At 39.5% G+C, this 16,014-nt stretch overlaps 1 protein-coding gene across 2 annotated transcripts in view; it reads left to right on the plus strand.

Moving 5' to 3' along the window:
- LOC124884543 (endothelin-converting enzyme-like 1) overlaps positions 1–16,014 on the plus strand; it is a 90,561-nt gene that overhangs the window by 3,335 nt on the left and 71,212 nt on the right. For both annotated transcript variants that reach the window (XM_047392499.1, XM_047392500.1), the window contains exons 2-6: positions 7,496–8,652; positions 9,729–9,797; positions 11,591–11,701; positions 11,787–11,879; positions 15,778–15,902. In XM_047392499.1, coding sequence (XP_047248455.1) covers positions 7,795–8,652; positions 9,729–9,797; positions 11,591–11,701; positions 11,787–11,879; positions 15,778–15,902 — 1,256 coding nt within the window. In that variant the 5' untranslated portion in view covers positions 7,496–7,794. The remainder of the gene's footprint in view (positions 1–7,495; positions 8,653–9,728; positions 9,798–11,590; positions 11,702–11,786; positions 11,880–15,777; positions 15,903–16,014) is intronic.

The raw sequence follows: 16,014 nt of genomic DNA on the forward strand, positions 1-16,014 counted from the left end.
GTCCAGACTCATTGAAAAAATAAGTCATCACCCTTTAGTTTAACACCGACGCTCCAAAGCAGATGTGTTTTTTGCAGCTAACAGCTACTTGTGTTCTCACAATGTTTACAAATCCTTTTTATCTTGTCTTTTTGTCACTATTTCCATTTTCTAGTGAGTACCAAAATGATGTGGGGAGCAATAGACACCTGTGTGCATTGCTATGTTGCTGCTGCAGGTGGGTCTGTTGCAAATTGGTCACAGGTCTGAACCGCCTGCACCTAAAATGCTCTAAAAGGTTTTCTCCTGCATGTTATCTGATTCATGGTGATTGAGAGAGATGCAGCACTGTTATCAGTCATAACAAGTTGGGGTCTGGTCATTTTACCTATCCACTCCATGGCTGTAAAATATCAAGCTGAAGAAATTCTGTTGAGTTGACATGGCTATTATCTCCAAATCAGACTATGATTCCACGCTGAGTTGGATCGAACCAACTTAAATTTAATTATCATTTCTAATATTTTTGCCTAAAAAGGTATGATAATTAATAGAGATTTTGTAAATAGTTTAGATTGCAGGAGGTGATCAGATTTGTTTGGGTCAGAAAATTGCTCTCCCACTTTTAAGAATGGGGGAGCAGTTGCTCAACCTGCTCCATTGTTCAGGCACTATGATTAGGTATATTTATGCAAAAAAAAAAATTTAAAATGAGGAAAATAGTACTTACAAACGATAGAAACAATATATTGGCTGTTGATGCTGTTTGTATTTTGCTACTACCCCTTTCAATTGACTTTAGTTGGGTTGATGGGTCTCTTTCACTGTTAGGTTTTGGGTCAAACACTGAAAAGTATTAGCCTACTAATGAGTATACATAGATGAAGCAGTTTGAATGTAGTGTTACCTGGATCTCTGTTTCCCCTGACCTTTAAAAATCCCCCACATCAATAAATGAGTGATGTAAAGGGAGTTCTGACATCTACTAAGGAGCTGTACATCATTTGTACTGTGTTAGTGCTGCATTTAAAGGTGCATGTGACACATGTGAGGGGAAATGAGGTTGTGCATGTGTGAGTGTGCAGCTGCATTAGCATAAGTCTCAGATATTAGGCCCTGTCATGTTCGGTAAATAGCCATTTATCACGCACCCCTCTCGCTGCGATGGTACCCACAAGATCCAATCCATTTGCGATACATTAGATGTCCACCCAGCGTGCACTCATCTGTGTGTGTGTGTTTCATAATTTATTATCATGCTTAAGGAGTTGTGACACAGAGATGGCGTGTGCACATTTGCTAGAGAGCAGACAAGTTGCAGGAAGAGACGGGATACTTCATATTTTGAATTGCAATCCAATTTTCTTCACATTGTAGTGTATAGAGTGCAAGAGTCTGGGTGAGTGGCTCTGCATTCCTGGACCCAGAATTATTCTGATTGGGTGTGTGCATCTGTATAACAAAGCAGAAGATTGATGGATGATAGGGTGGAGTGAAAATGACTCTCCACAGACACACTATCCTTGAATCTGCCTGAGTTTTCTTTCCTATTCTTCTCACTTTGATATACTCAGTTTGCCCTGCACTAGACTTTTCACCTGCAAGGCGGGATCAGCATTAGAATGATGTAAAGAGCAAGAGGTCTGCGCGGTTCCCTGCAGCACGAACAAAGACTCTGGGTCTGAAAAGTGAAGCTTTACGTGTCTAAAGTCTCAGGGGAAAAGGGATATTCCTCCGTGCAACTGAGAAATGTTTTTATATATATATATAGTTACATTATATATTAAAGATGGCCTATTACATAAGATCAATTAAAAAATAATATTTATTTTAAGTTATTTTAATTATTTTAAATATTAAATAATATTTTAAAGAAAAATGTCAGGTGACTATGTTCATTTCAATGCCCTTAATACCTGGTTGGGGCTCCTTTTGCATGGCTTACTGCATCAATGCAGCGTGGCACAGAAGTAATCAATCTGTGGTTCTGCTGAGGTGTAATAGAAGCCCAGGTTGCTTTGATAGCAGCCTGCAAGTCATCTGCATTGTTGGGTCTGGGGTCCCTCATCTTTCTTTTGATAATCCCCCACATATTCTCAATGCGGTTCAGGCCAATTTGCTTGCCAATCAAGCTGAGTAACACCATGATTATTGAACCAGTTATGGTATCTTTAGTAGTGTGAGCTGGGAACAAGCCCTGCTGGAAAATTAAATCAGCATTTCCTTAAAGCTTTTCAGCAAGAAAGCATGAAGTGCTCTAAAATGTCCTAGTAGATGGCTGCGTTGAGAAAAAGTGAAATGCAAATTTTACCTTCATCTAAAAAAAGGAATTTGAACCATTGAGCAACAGTCCAGTTCTTTTTCTTTTTTTTTTCTTCTTGGATCAGTCCACTCCTTGTGAAGCTCCCCCGTTTCTTAATGCACCTTTTCCTTCCACTCAACTTTCTATGAATATGCTTGGTTACAGCACTGTGAACAACCAGCCCTTTAGCAATGACCTTTTATGGCTTATGTGTCTTCTGGACATCTGTCAAATCAGACACCGCCCCCATGATTGTGTTGGCCAGAATATTATATTAAAAACTGCGACCCACTATGGAATAAGCGGTAGAAAATGACTGACTGACTGACTTTTTTAAAATGGAGTTTAAATGAAAATTCAACATGGAAAACTCACCATTACCTCCAGCTTCGTCTAATTACTCCTCCATGCAGCTCTGCTCCACCAATCAGCGTCAAGTCTGCATTTCTCCCCAGCCAATCATCCTTCAAGGCTCCGCTTTACAAGATCTTCATCCAAGGAACCCTCCGTTCTGCAGCTGGACCTTGACCCTCCTCCACCCCATCTCCACCATTTGGCTTCCAAACTCTTTCCAAATCTCCTCAGGCCTCCACTCCACCACCAGGATCGGATCCCAGGGGGGAAGACATCTTTAAATCTAACCCTAAGATGTTCATTCAAGCCCATGTCATTCTCAGCATTCACGTCTTCCACTGGGGTCCGAGCGCCAAAGATATAAACATTCACTAATAAACTTTTCTAATTGCATCCCTGTCGTCTCTTGTGAGTTTCCAGGTTGAATTGGTGTTATGTAACATTCTATGTTTTTGAAACACTGCATTTTGGGTTTTCATTAACTATAATCTATAATCATAAAAATGACAAGAAATAATTCAATTTAATTTCAATTCAGTTTTATTTATATAGCGCCAATTCACAACACGTCATCTCAAGGCACTTCACAAATGGTTTGGAATGGTGCGGGGTTAAACTACTGAGTGTTGGAGTTCGGCCGTTTTAGAATGGGCAATGTGTAGGGGTGCTAAGTAAAATAATAAACTGTTAAAGTTTGTCCATCTGGTGGCCATTGTCATACTAAAAACCACAAGGATTGAGAATATCTTTCTCTGTCAGACTAATTATAACCATTGGAAAAGAGAAGGGGTCACACAGGTAGCAGAAATGGAGGGTGTGTTTGCACCTCAACCATAACTAAGCCGGTTTAGGCTAAACCTGACTCCCCCTTACTCCATCCAACAGGGAGGGAGGAAGGCAGAGGTAAAAATAATTGGCGAGTGTTGTTTCCTGTTGCATTGTGTGAAAGGTGGGTAACTAAAGATTTGAAATTTTTCACCTAATGTATAATGAATCTAAATAAAGTACGAGTTTCACTTTCTGAAATGAGTCACAAAAATAATAGACTTTAATAAATAATAAACTTTTTCGTGATATTCTAATTTTCTAATTCTAATGTACCTGTTTATATTTTTGTTCCTTGCATTCTGCAGTTAACCCAGTCCCACCCTGACTCAACCCCAATCACCAATTTTATAAAGCCCATTATTACCCCTCATAGAACAGGGTAAATTGTGTTCCACCTTTTATTTACTGACATTAAACCTTGTCTTTATTAATTTCTTACACTTTCCTTGGTTGCCTTTTCCTTATCTTTATACCTCACATTAAAGAGACAGCTTGTAAAAGATATCAGAGCTGTATTCTCAGTGGCGATAGGGATCAATTTTTACGAACTGCCTTTGCAGCTTTCAGCAAGTGGGATTCCATACACCAAAAACACACACACACACACACACACACACACACACACACACACACACACACATACAATATTTTCTGTATCACTTGATTAACATAATGCATAATCCAGCCCTTTCTAGTAACTAGCTATCCAAAAGGATGCTATGCCTAATGAGGATATTGAAAGCTATTTTCTATTTTTTTAATCCCTTGTTTCAAAATGATGTGTTGTATGATTTAAATATTAAAACTCCCTACTGTTTAATTAGGTCAGGTGCCAAAATAAAAGAAAATACACTGAAACATTTCCAACTGTCTGTGATTATTAATTTAATCTAATAGGTCATTCTTTGAACACTTTCCTCTGTGGTAGAGGATCATTTCCTTTTTTTGTAGAATTTAGGTCTTGCACAAGTGAGCTTCATAATGCGTGGAAGAAGTGTAGAAAGATGTGAATTAATGAAAAGAAATGAGTGAATTACTGAAACACCTGAAATCAGCATTTTGTGTTGACAAATAAAAATGTTTTCAGCGATTAAACTATAGCAAATAGTACTGTCAGAGTGGTTAGATATTATAACTTAAATAAAGTCACTCCACACAGCCTTTAAAACTGTAAAAGTTAGAAAACTTTAATGGGATTTTGTACAGAGATGGAGTTCCGATCAGGATTACAACCCTGTGTTCTACAGCCATAACTTTATTTGACAGTAGTTACACTCTGAAACAAAAATAAAATTGCTTCAAAGTAAGACTGTAAGAATATTAACATTTCTATCTCCCTACTAATACTAAGAGAAAAACACTTGAGCATTTTTAAGAATTTTTAAGGCAAAGGGTTCTGTATAGGGATGTATAACTGTATTATAATATTTTTATTGTCTTAATTAGTGCAATATCAGTTAGTACTATGCAAATTAGCAGCAATTTAGATTCAATAAATACTTGGACAGCAAAACAGTGTAAAATAATATCTACTAAAAGTGTTAATATCTTCAATGGAAGTTTGCACCTTGGATTCAGTTGAAAAAGTAATTAGAGAACAAAAATAAATAAAAAGATCTGGTCCATCTAAATTTAATGCAACAATTAGCAAACGGATAACTTATTGGCCATGTGTAATACTTCACTAGGAACAGTAGTTTTAATAACCTTTTCAAATTCCTCATAAACGTCAAAGTGCCCATATTGTCAGGGTGTGACATTCTGGACTTTGTTTATGGTTTCTTGTGATAGTTTATTTTTGTCTAGATGTTTCTATTTTGGTTTTTGTATCATGTTTATTAGTTCCAGCCTCCGTTATAGGTTAGCTTTAGTTATTGTTTACATTCTGGTTTGTGCTTATTCTATTCCTCACACTCTTTGTTTATACGTAGGTTGCCAGTTCTTAGGTTGTTGTTGTTCTTCTGTTTCCTTCAGTTTCTTTGTTTCCTTCAGTTCTTGGTTATTCTAGATTTCTTATGCTTTTGGTTATTTTATCTTGGTATATGATTTTGCTTAGGTCTGTGTCTCCTTATTGTTAATTACTCCCTTTGCCCATGTTTTAGTCTATGCATTAGTTTCACCTGTTCCTTCAGCCTCCCTGCCTCCTTGTCACACCTGTTCCCTGATCCTTTGATTACCTGCCCTTTGTATTCCCTCACTATATTAGTTAGTCTGGTATATGTGTTCAATGCTGGTTCCTTCGTTCACCACTCTGTTCACTACCTTCGTCTAAGGGCTATACTTACCATGTGCCTGCAGAGTCAACTTGTGAAAGTTTTGGATTTCGTCTATGTTTTGTACTTGCAGTGCTTTTTCTTCGTTTTTTGAAAACGCTTTTTGAATAAAGCTGAAGACTTATTCAACATGCTGCTGCCAAGCTCTTGTCTGCGCTTTGGTCCGACCCAAACTCAGAACGTGACACGTATTTAAGATGTCACCAAGTGTGTAGAGCTACTCAACCTTTTAGTCACCATTCTGTAGCAGAGCTGGGGTAAGCACTTACCAACATTCATTGGCTTTTCCTGTTTGTCTGATAGACAAATTTCCTCATAGACCACAGCAGCAAGTCACAGCCCCTCACTCTCTGCCATCTTTTACTGCAATGCTGTATTCGTCTCATGAAGAGATCAACATGCTTGATAGCTCGTCGACTCACCTGCTGCTCATACTGGGCAGGTTTGTGTGATAGAACCGAAAATGAGCAGCTGTTTTAACTGCACAATGATGTTCAGGCCATTTGGTTCCCTTTAAGAAGTGCTGTGTAGAAGTGAACCAAACCAAATTGAAGGTGTAAAGTTTTTTGGCATCCCTCATCCAATTGAACATGGTCCTGTCGAACATTCTGTTATGAAAATGCTCTCATTTTGGCTCTAAATGCTCTAAATTTGGCTCCCAAATTCTAATTCTAATTCTAGAATTGCGCCGCTCAAGGTGGCAGCAGGTTGGAGTAGCTCAGTCAAAAACTATTTCTATCATGGGAGAAGAAGTGGAAGTGGCGGAGGAGTATAAATACCTCGGTGTTCACCTGGACAACAGACTAGAGTGGAGATGCAACTGTGAAGCCATCTACAAGAAGGGACAGAGCAGACTGTACTTCTTGAGGAAGCTTAGGTCCTTTGGTGTTTGCAGCAAGATGCTGCATATCTTCTATAAGTCTGTTGTGGAAAGTGTGATCTCTTGTGCCATCATCTGCTGGGGAAGCAGCATCAAAGCCAGGGACTTAAAAAAGCTCAACAAGCTGATAAAAAAGGCTGGCTCTGTTCTGGGGACTCCACTGGAACCTCTGGAGATCATTGTGGAAAGATGGATTCTTCATAAAATGAAGAACATTATGGAGAACCCTGAGCATCCTCTTCATGAGACTGTCCTACAACAACAGAGTGTGTTCAGTCAGAGGCTTCTTCAGATGTGCTGTAAGACGGAGCACTACAGGAGATCCTTCCTGCCCACAGCCATCAGCATCTACAACGGCTCTTTGAAGAAACCTTCCTAATGAGCTACAACAACATTTAATTTCCTTTGGGATTAATAAAGTATTTTTGAATTGAATTGAAATCAGCAACATAGGTGGCCTGACAAATAGTGGGCAAGGTGAGAATATATGTGTATGTTCTTGTTGATGCAACAGAGACAATAAAGTTTGTGTCTTCCTGCAGTAATATTAGTTTACATCAATTTGGACTGACACAAGTCAAGTTATGGTTATTATAACACATCCCTATGGCCCAAGCTGATGCCCAGCTCTTTGCACACTGTCTCCAATGATCTGCAGGTAATTTTAAGTCACCCAAGGGATACTGTCTCCCTTGAGGGATGACTAGCACTAATCAATTCAGCAGCTTCAGCTGACAAACAGAGCCAGACAAAGTGGGGAAATATGTGGCAAAATGGATGTTATTCTGTCATTCTCTGTTGTTGTGATGGTGGATTCAATTTCCTATTTCTCTTGTGAGTTACAGCCCTCCTCTGTCCCATTTCTGTTTTTATTGACAGGTGACCTGAAACTGGTTGCAAAGAGAGAGGACAGGAAAACAAATGGACGGAGAGCAGAGAGAAAGTGGATAAGAAAGAGAAAGATGGACAAGAAGGATTCCTCCTGGAACAGGGCAGTCCTTTTCGATGCAGAGCTTTGATTTAAAAAGCAGACAGGGGGCATTACTTGAAAAAAGTGTAGAGGATTTTGTGCTGTAATGAGAATAATCACTTTTTATGTCTTAATTGCATTATTCTAAAGGCAGAAAAAGTTCCAACCCTTTTTCCGAAAGCCCTCAGGTCTTACGAGCTCCGTTATTATGGAGAAGACATACTCACTAACTGCCCATTATGATGAGTTCCAAGAAATAAAATACGGTGGTCGCTATAGCAGTGACATCCTCAGCAATGGCATGACCCTTCACCTGGGGGGCAGCCTGGACCGCCATATGAGCCGAGGAAGGGGAGGGACCTGGTCAAATGGTCGAAACAAAGATGTGAGCGGCAACAGCAGCAACAGAGGCCTTCCTCGCTGGAGCAGAAGGGAGATCTGCCTCCTCTCAGCATTGGTCTTTGCTGCAGGCATGTGTGTCATCCTGGGGAGCATGCTGGCACTCAAGTACATTTCACTTGATGCCCAGCAAGACCCGTTGTGCAGACAGGACTGCCAAAGCAAACGCTCCCTTCTGCGGGCAGCTCGCTTTGTTCAAGCCAATATTGACCCAACCATCCAGCCCTGCCAGGACTTCTATTCCTTTGCCTGTGGGGGCTGGCTAAGGCGCCATGGTATCCCGGAGGACAAGCTCAGCTATGGCATCATCACAGCTATTGGAGAACATAATGAGGAGAAACTACAGCGCCTCCTGCTGGAGCCAATTCAGAGACGTGGGCCAGACTCCGCAGAACGTAAGGTCAAGGAGTTCTATCGTTCCTGTATCAGCATCGAAGAGATTGACAAACTTGGCTCGGAACCCATGATAGAGGTGTTAAGTAGCTGTGGAGGATGGGACCTAGTGGGAGCTCCTCCTGGCGCTGCTGGGTGGGAGAGGGAGGGCGCTCCCCAGCGGCCGGACTTCAATGAGCTGCTCTACAGGACGCAGGGGGTTTACAGCACTGCCGTCTTCTTCTCCCTTACCGTCAACGTGGACGATAAAAACTCCTCCAGGAACGCCATCAGGGTGAGATCAGAGAACCAAGCGCACCTGTTTGATGATTCTTGTTGGGTGGCCATCTAGGTGTTCCTCTTTGTGTTTTTTGTTGTATAATGTCTTGCAAGCCTATGAAGGCTGATCACCATACCATGGTGCATGACACTTAAAAAAATTTAATCATATCCAATCTAAAAGTTTAACAACGAACTGGGCCTATGAACTAGCCCTTGGCTTAGAGGACCTATAGAGCGGAATTTTTTTTTAAATGTAGCAATGTTTAATTGTTTTTCTTTTCCCTGTACTGGCTGTGTGTAAGCATAGTGGAAAAGCATTTTGAGTCAATATGACTAGAAAAGCACAACATATGTTCAGTGCATTTACTGTTATTTAAATCTGTCAACACAACAGGGCAATTAAAGAACTACTTAATTTCTTACTTCAAAATAAAAGCCCAAAACATAGATAGAGGGTGTCAAGCTTAAAGCACTTACATTTCTATCTGGGCTCATAATGGCTTACACTTGCTTCAAAAGTCATGCTGACAGCAACTTAACACCACTTCAACTGTGACATACTTCACTTTGTAGAAAAATATTGTGTTTTATTATCGTGAAATCTTGTGCCATGAGCATTACGCCCCAATGCCCTGTAATGCTGTCAATAGAATGTTCCAATCGCAGTTGGTGAGGAAGTTATTGCGCGTTTAGAATATGTTATGATAAGCAATCATTGGGTCTCAGGGTTAGACAAACAACTTTTGGCTGTATTTGTAAAACAAATGTATTAGCCTGTGGGAACACTCAAAGGGTCAATTACCCTGAAACTAACCCAACCAAAATCCACCCACCCACAAAGTGTAAGCTGGCCATTGTCTGAGATTAATACTTGTTCGACTGTTTGAATTATTAATTAAATGTTATAAATAATTCTGATATTAGGGATTCAGTGTGTTGAATGAAATATTGGGATTACAGAAAAGCTTTAAATCATTCACCAGCTCTTTGAGTGTACATCTGTGGAGCGTTTATAGGAAGATAGAGAAAAACTTACATGAATGTAAATCAAATGGCATTCTCAGCCTTTTATTTTCCATGTTTTTGCAGATTGATCAAGAGGGACTGACACTGCCAGAAAGAAGCCTCTACCTGGGTCAGGATGAGGACAGTGTGAAGGTGAACAAGATTCAGTTTTTCCGCCTTGTTTTTTGCTGTCATCTCTCAGCATCTTTTCCTCTTTTTAATTCCTTCCATTTCTGTATTTTTGTATTTTAGTTTCCCTATTTGATCTAATTTACAGCTCCTTGCAAAAATATTCATTCAGTTGTTAATATTTTTACATTTTGTCACTTTTCAAACACAAACTTTGTTTTATTTGACTGTGATTTTAGCTGAAAGTCTAACATGGTGTACAATTGTAAAATAGAAGGAAAAGGTCCCATGGCTTTCAATGTCAAAATCTGAAAAGGGTGGTGTTGCCAATGCATTCAACTCCCTTTACTCTCGTATCCCTAAACACAATCCAGTGCACCCAGCTACCTGCCAGGTGTTCTGTGAAGGCCTTAGAGGTTTGTAGGGAACATTAGAGAACAAACAGCATAATAAAGACCAGGAAACACAGCAGACAGGTCAGGGAGGAAGCTATGGAGAAGTTTAAAGCAGAGTTTGGTTATACAACAAGATTCCAAACTTTAAACATCTCACAGAGCTCTATTCCATCCATAACTTAATAATACAAATAGTATGGCCTAACTGCAAACCTACATGATCATCAACCTAAAGTGATAGGTCAGGCACAAAGAGCATTGATCAGAGAAGCAACCAACATGAATTTGAAATATCTGCAGGAGTTGAAAGCATTAACAGCGCAGGTGGAGGTTCTGCCAAAAGGACAATTATTAGTTGTTCATTCCACAAATCTGGCTTTTATGGACGAACAGGAGGAAAAAAGCCAGTGTTGAAAGAAAATAAAAATTTTTGTTTGCTATGAGTCATGTATGGGACACAGCAGACATGTAAATGAAGGCACTCTGCTTAGATAAGGTCAAAATTGAACATGCATAATCCTATGTGTGGTGGATTGGGCTGCCATTCTTCAGAAGGGACAGGGAAGTTGGCTAGAGTAGATTAAAAGACTGATTGAGCTTGAGCTATTTTGCAAAGAAAAATGGGCAAAACCTTTAGTCTTTAAATGTGCTGGCAGAGACACACAGCAGAAAAAATTGCAAACCTTATGTTGCATTTAATTTGTCTCAGAAGGCAGAGCTTGGAGCTGGGAACGACATACCTGTGTTGAGAGCATTCTAGCTGCAAGTCCGAAAACACTGGAATTTTCTAAGTATTTTGAAGCTACCTGCTATTAGCAATGCAAGCCAATAATATTTTTTTCTCTTACTTTTATTAGTTAAAACAGAAGGGAACATTTTAACAAATTTCTATTCTAAATCGATTGCTCAGCGAGTTCCAATATTCCCAATCAGGATTCCAACATTGGCAGGGATTTTTGTGGTTTTTCCAACTGGGAACTCTAAGTGGATATATAATTTTATTTCCGCAACAAAGTTATGTGTGACTTTGTGTTGATCTATCATATAAAATTCAAACAAAATATACAGAATCTGATGGTTAACAAAATGTTAAAAGGGTAGGAATATTTCCACGAGACACTGCCTTCCTACTCTCTCTTTTAATATTTATCTTTCATTTCCTAAAGGGCCTCATTCTACATCCCTCTGTCCCTCCTTCTCCCTTTTCCATCTAAATCCTCACTGCCCTTTTCCTTTCCTCCATCTGGCCCAAATGACTCTCCCCTTGCTCTTCTTCATCAATCCACCTGTTTTCTTCGGCCACCCACTATGCTTTTGTTATCCCTTCCACTTTGCCACATGTTACCACTGCCACCAGTCATTATTGGTGCCGTCGCCATAGCGCCTTCTGTCCTTTAGTGCTGATGTCACTATATTTCTCAGATCCTGGCGGCGTACAAGGCCCTGATGGAGCGCCTTCTGAGCATGCTGGGCGCTCACAATGCCACACAGAAGTCAAAGGAGATTATACAGCTGGAGACCCAACTGGCCAATGTGAGCACGGTCTTCTGCACATGTGCAATCATGCATGCTGGTGGTTGTGCTTTTGTATTGTTTAGACACTTATTTCTTTCTGCAGATCACTATGTCGGAGTATGATGACCAAAGAAAAGACATCAGCACCATGTATAACCGTATCACCCTCAGGCAGCTGCAGCGCATCGCACCTAGCGTGAGTGCAGCACACACAAACAAACAAACACATAAGGTGCTTTAAAAAAGTTCTGTTTTGGCTTTTATGTCACAAAAAATTTTTTAGATCATCAAAACAAAATGCACTTCTTAAATGATGATTTCATTTATTTTGAGGAAGAAGCTATCCAAACCAACTAGGCTCTCTTTGAAGAAATAATTGCACCCTAACCCCAGTAACTGGTTCTGCCACCCTTAGCAGCAGCAACTGTCATAAAGCGTTTGACTTAATTGGCAATGAGTCTATTACATCACAGTGAGGGAATGTTGACCCTCTCTTTTTTATGGAATTGCTTCTGCCACATTGGCAGGTTTTCGAGTTTGAACAGCACATTCAAAGTCAGGTCACACCAGCTCTATCGTGTTTAAGTCCAGATTATATTGTCAGATCATTTGCATGCTGCATAACTCATGTCTGCTGCAGGTTTAGGTAACAAACACTCCTACAGTTTTGTTTTGTTTTGTTTTTTTCTAGTAGAAAGCTAAATTTATGGGTCTATCAATTATGGCAAGTCATCCAGGTCCTGAAGCAGCAAAGCAACTACCATCCCCATGCTTGACTGGAGAAATGACTCGAAACGTTGCATTAGATTTAAATCAAAAAGTGTCAGAATATTTTCCTAAATGTTTTGTGCATCATCAAGAGGGCTTTTTGGCAAATGGGGGAGAGATATGTGTTTGTTTTGGTCAGCAGATGTTTTTACTCTGTGAATCTACCATGGAGGCCATTTTTGTGAAGTCTTTTTTTTGTTGAATTTTGATCACCAACCTTAGAGCTACCCAAGGACTGAGGTAAATGAGACTTGCAGTGCTTTGATGTTTGACCTCAAGGATTAGTTGTCACTGCATTCATTGGTAGGTTTGCCACTCCTGGGAAGGTTCACCACTGTTTAGTGTTTTCTCCGTTTGTAAATAATGGCTCTTACTTCAATTAAATGAACTGTCGAAACCTCATAAACAGCTTTGTAACTCTTTCCAGACTACTAGATGTCAATGACTGCTTCTCTGTTCTTATATTTTTCTAGATCTGGACATGATGTGTTGCTTTTTTAAATATTTTTGCCTACTTCATTTTTGTCAGACAGGTTCTATTTCCTTGACTGATTTCTGTCTGAACCTAGGGACCAGACAGTAATCCAGCTGGGTTGCATCACAGTCAATTAATGAGTTACCTAGTGAGTGATTTTTGTTTACACATGGGTCAGGATGATTAGCTTCTTCATGAAATAATTCATAATTTGAAAACAGTTTTTTGTATTTACATGGGTTATCTTGGTCTAATGTAAAATTGTGTTTGACTATCTGAAACATTTAAGTGTGACAAAAATAGGAAAAAACAACAGAAAAATATTTCAGGGGCAAATAGTTTTTTACAGCACCATATGTGTAGATGTTCATGGATTTGTTTGGCAGAAGCAGATATAATAGATTAAGACTTGAATTCCAATGGAGTCTATTAAGTAGTGCTGTGAGAGTGTGTTTGTGACTGGGAAGCAATGAAACAGTGGAAACACACAGAAAGAGGCCTAAGTGGCTCTCAAAAGCTCACACAGAGAAGCAGAATGAGACACAGAATGGAAGAAACTGTTCAAAGAACTGAGAAAATAAGAAGACATTGGGGGGTATTTGGAAAACAAAATTTAGAAAATGGAGGAGGGAAAGGAACAGTAGATAGAGGTTAGGAGGAAGACAGAGAAAGAAAAGAGGAAGAGTCCCATGAGATGCTTCACTGTCTAGGAAAGGATGGATGAAAGTTGACTCAGAAGAAATGGAACCTGGGCAGAAGATACAGAGCTGAGTTTAAGGAGGCCAGCAAACAACAGTAGCAATAAAAACTTTGCAAAAGCTTAACACAAGTGTCAATAAATGGTATGTGAGAGAGCACGTCTGGTGTGTAGCAGATTGGATGATGCTGCTAAAAGGCAATTTGTTGCAGCAATTTATTTGGAATGAAGTTTTAGTTCCTCGCTGCTAGCTCATTAAATGGCCAGGTTGGTCTTCTCAGTAGCCTGGCTGCAGCAGACACATGTGCTAACTCGTAGTTTTTTACAAACATTAAATGTAAATGAAAGTTACATTAAAACGAGTGTTGAGGGACACTTCTGAGGTGGTAAGCAATGGTTGTGAATCTTTTTAAAAGACTGGACAAAAATTTAAACCAAAGCTTCCATCAGTGGAAAGATGTTTGGTCATCAGTAAAGGATGCATTGTGACACAAATAATTGACAATTTTACCTTACATTGGATGTGTCATATTGAAGTCCTCTGAAACAGAGCAGATTACAAAAGATCAGGTGTGAATAAAGAATCACCAATGACAATGTGGTCGAAAGTCGATCTCAGTTTTTCTAAAGCTTTGACTTGCAATAGCAATTTTATATAATTCTGATTTCTCTCAGCAACGATCTTCCAAAAGATGCAACATAAGAAGATATAGGGACAGCTTTCAAAAAAAGTTTTCTACCCTTATGTTGCATCTGTGAGAAAGCTGTTGCTGTGAAACAGGGCTCAACTATTTTAAAACAAAAACACACCTGTCATTAGCATTTTATATTAGCAATTAGCACAGTTAGCATGGCCACCAAAATCACTGTCTCCACGTGCATATAAAGAATCAAAATCAGCTTTTTTGGCCAAGATTGTGTGCACAAACAAAGAATTGGGCTCACAGCATAAGTATAAATATATAAACTTACAATACAAGGAACAGAATGTACATAGATGTGTATTTACAGACAGTTTTTTATCTAAAGAAAAGAAAAAACGAAAGCCAGGGCTGTGGTAGTGCAAATATGCTTATTTTGTTTCAGGGCAGAGTGGCTAAATACTCTAGCTGTAAGGTGTGCATTGTGTTCATCAGAGAGACAGCCTGGGGGAAGAAACTGTTTCTGTGGCAGCAGGTTTTTGAAAATGGCGCTCTGTAGCACAGACCTGAAGGTAAAAGTCTAAACAGTTTGTGTCCAGAATGTGTGGGGCCTCAAAAAATGTTAGCTGCCCTTTTCCCGACCTGTAAAAGTTGAAATTTAAAAGGCCACAGACATTTGAAATCCAGCATCCATGACAGATAGTGCTTGAAAACTCAAAAGGATATAACAGGGAACTCAGTTTAGCCTCCCTGTTATCTGATGAAAGTTTCCCTCTCTCCCTTGCAGACATGACATGACGTGTAAAAATTAGTTTCCTTTCAAGTAGCTTCTTTCATCTCTGTGCATCTTCTTAGTTTTTAACCAATAATTGTTAGGGTTTGTTGTTTCTGCGACCCGCTGTTATTTATTGTATATTCACCGATCAGAAAAATATTGGATTATTGAGTTTCTATCCCACAGGTCAGGGCAGTTTAAACTCAAAACCGGTCCATTCAGGCCAACAGCTGATATATTGGTGCATCTCTAGCCATGAATAAATTATCCGAAGCATCTATGCACTGAATAGAACAGCATTGAAAAGGATAGCTGGGTGCCGAGCCTTTGAGCATTGGCCACTAGTATTGCCCTTTACACCTTGTAGACTCTTGTTCCAAATTCACTGAAAACTGCTTCTGGTCATAATATAGCTAAGTTGGCATATGCACCCATATGTACCCATACCAAGGATCATATTAGAAGAACTTTGCCACCATGTAACGGTCAAAGTTATGTCCAATTATGCCTCATTTTTCTAATTGGTGTAATAAAATCCATACATTTATATCTATTGTAGGTGCTATATTCAAATGAACAAACTCCACTTAAAGATATGCTTGACAGCAAAAACACATATCATTTTTATATGTTTTGTTTTACTGTAAATTAATTCAGGCAGTAAGGTGTCAGGTCTTTAAAGACAGTTGCCTTTGTTAAGAGACACAATAAGCCTTATGGATCTACCTTCTTCCACAGCTTCACTGGAAGCGGTTGTTGGACAGAATTTTCCACGACAACTTCTCAGAAGATGAAGAGATTGTGGTGCTCGCCACTGATTACATCCAGAAAGTCTCGGACATCATCAAGAACACTTCAAAGAGGTGAGGAAAGAGAAATAGGGCGCAAGTGTGGAGTTTGGGTTGGTGAGCAGTCAGAGAAAGATGGGGGTGGGAAATGTACGGAAAATCGATTTCATTTGACTCATGCATTTTT

This window comes from Girardinichthys multiradiatus, chromosome 18 (genome assembly GCF_021462225.1).
Source record: "Girardinichthys multiradiatus isolate DD_20200921_A chromosome 18, DD_fGirMul_XY1, whole genome shotgun sequence".
Taxonomy (NCBI): domain Eukaryota; kingdom Metazoa; phylum Chordata; class Actinopteri; order Cyprinodontiformes; family Goodeidae; genus Girardinichthys; species Girardinichthys multiradiatus.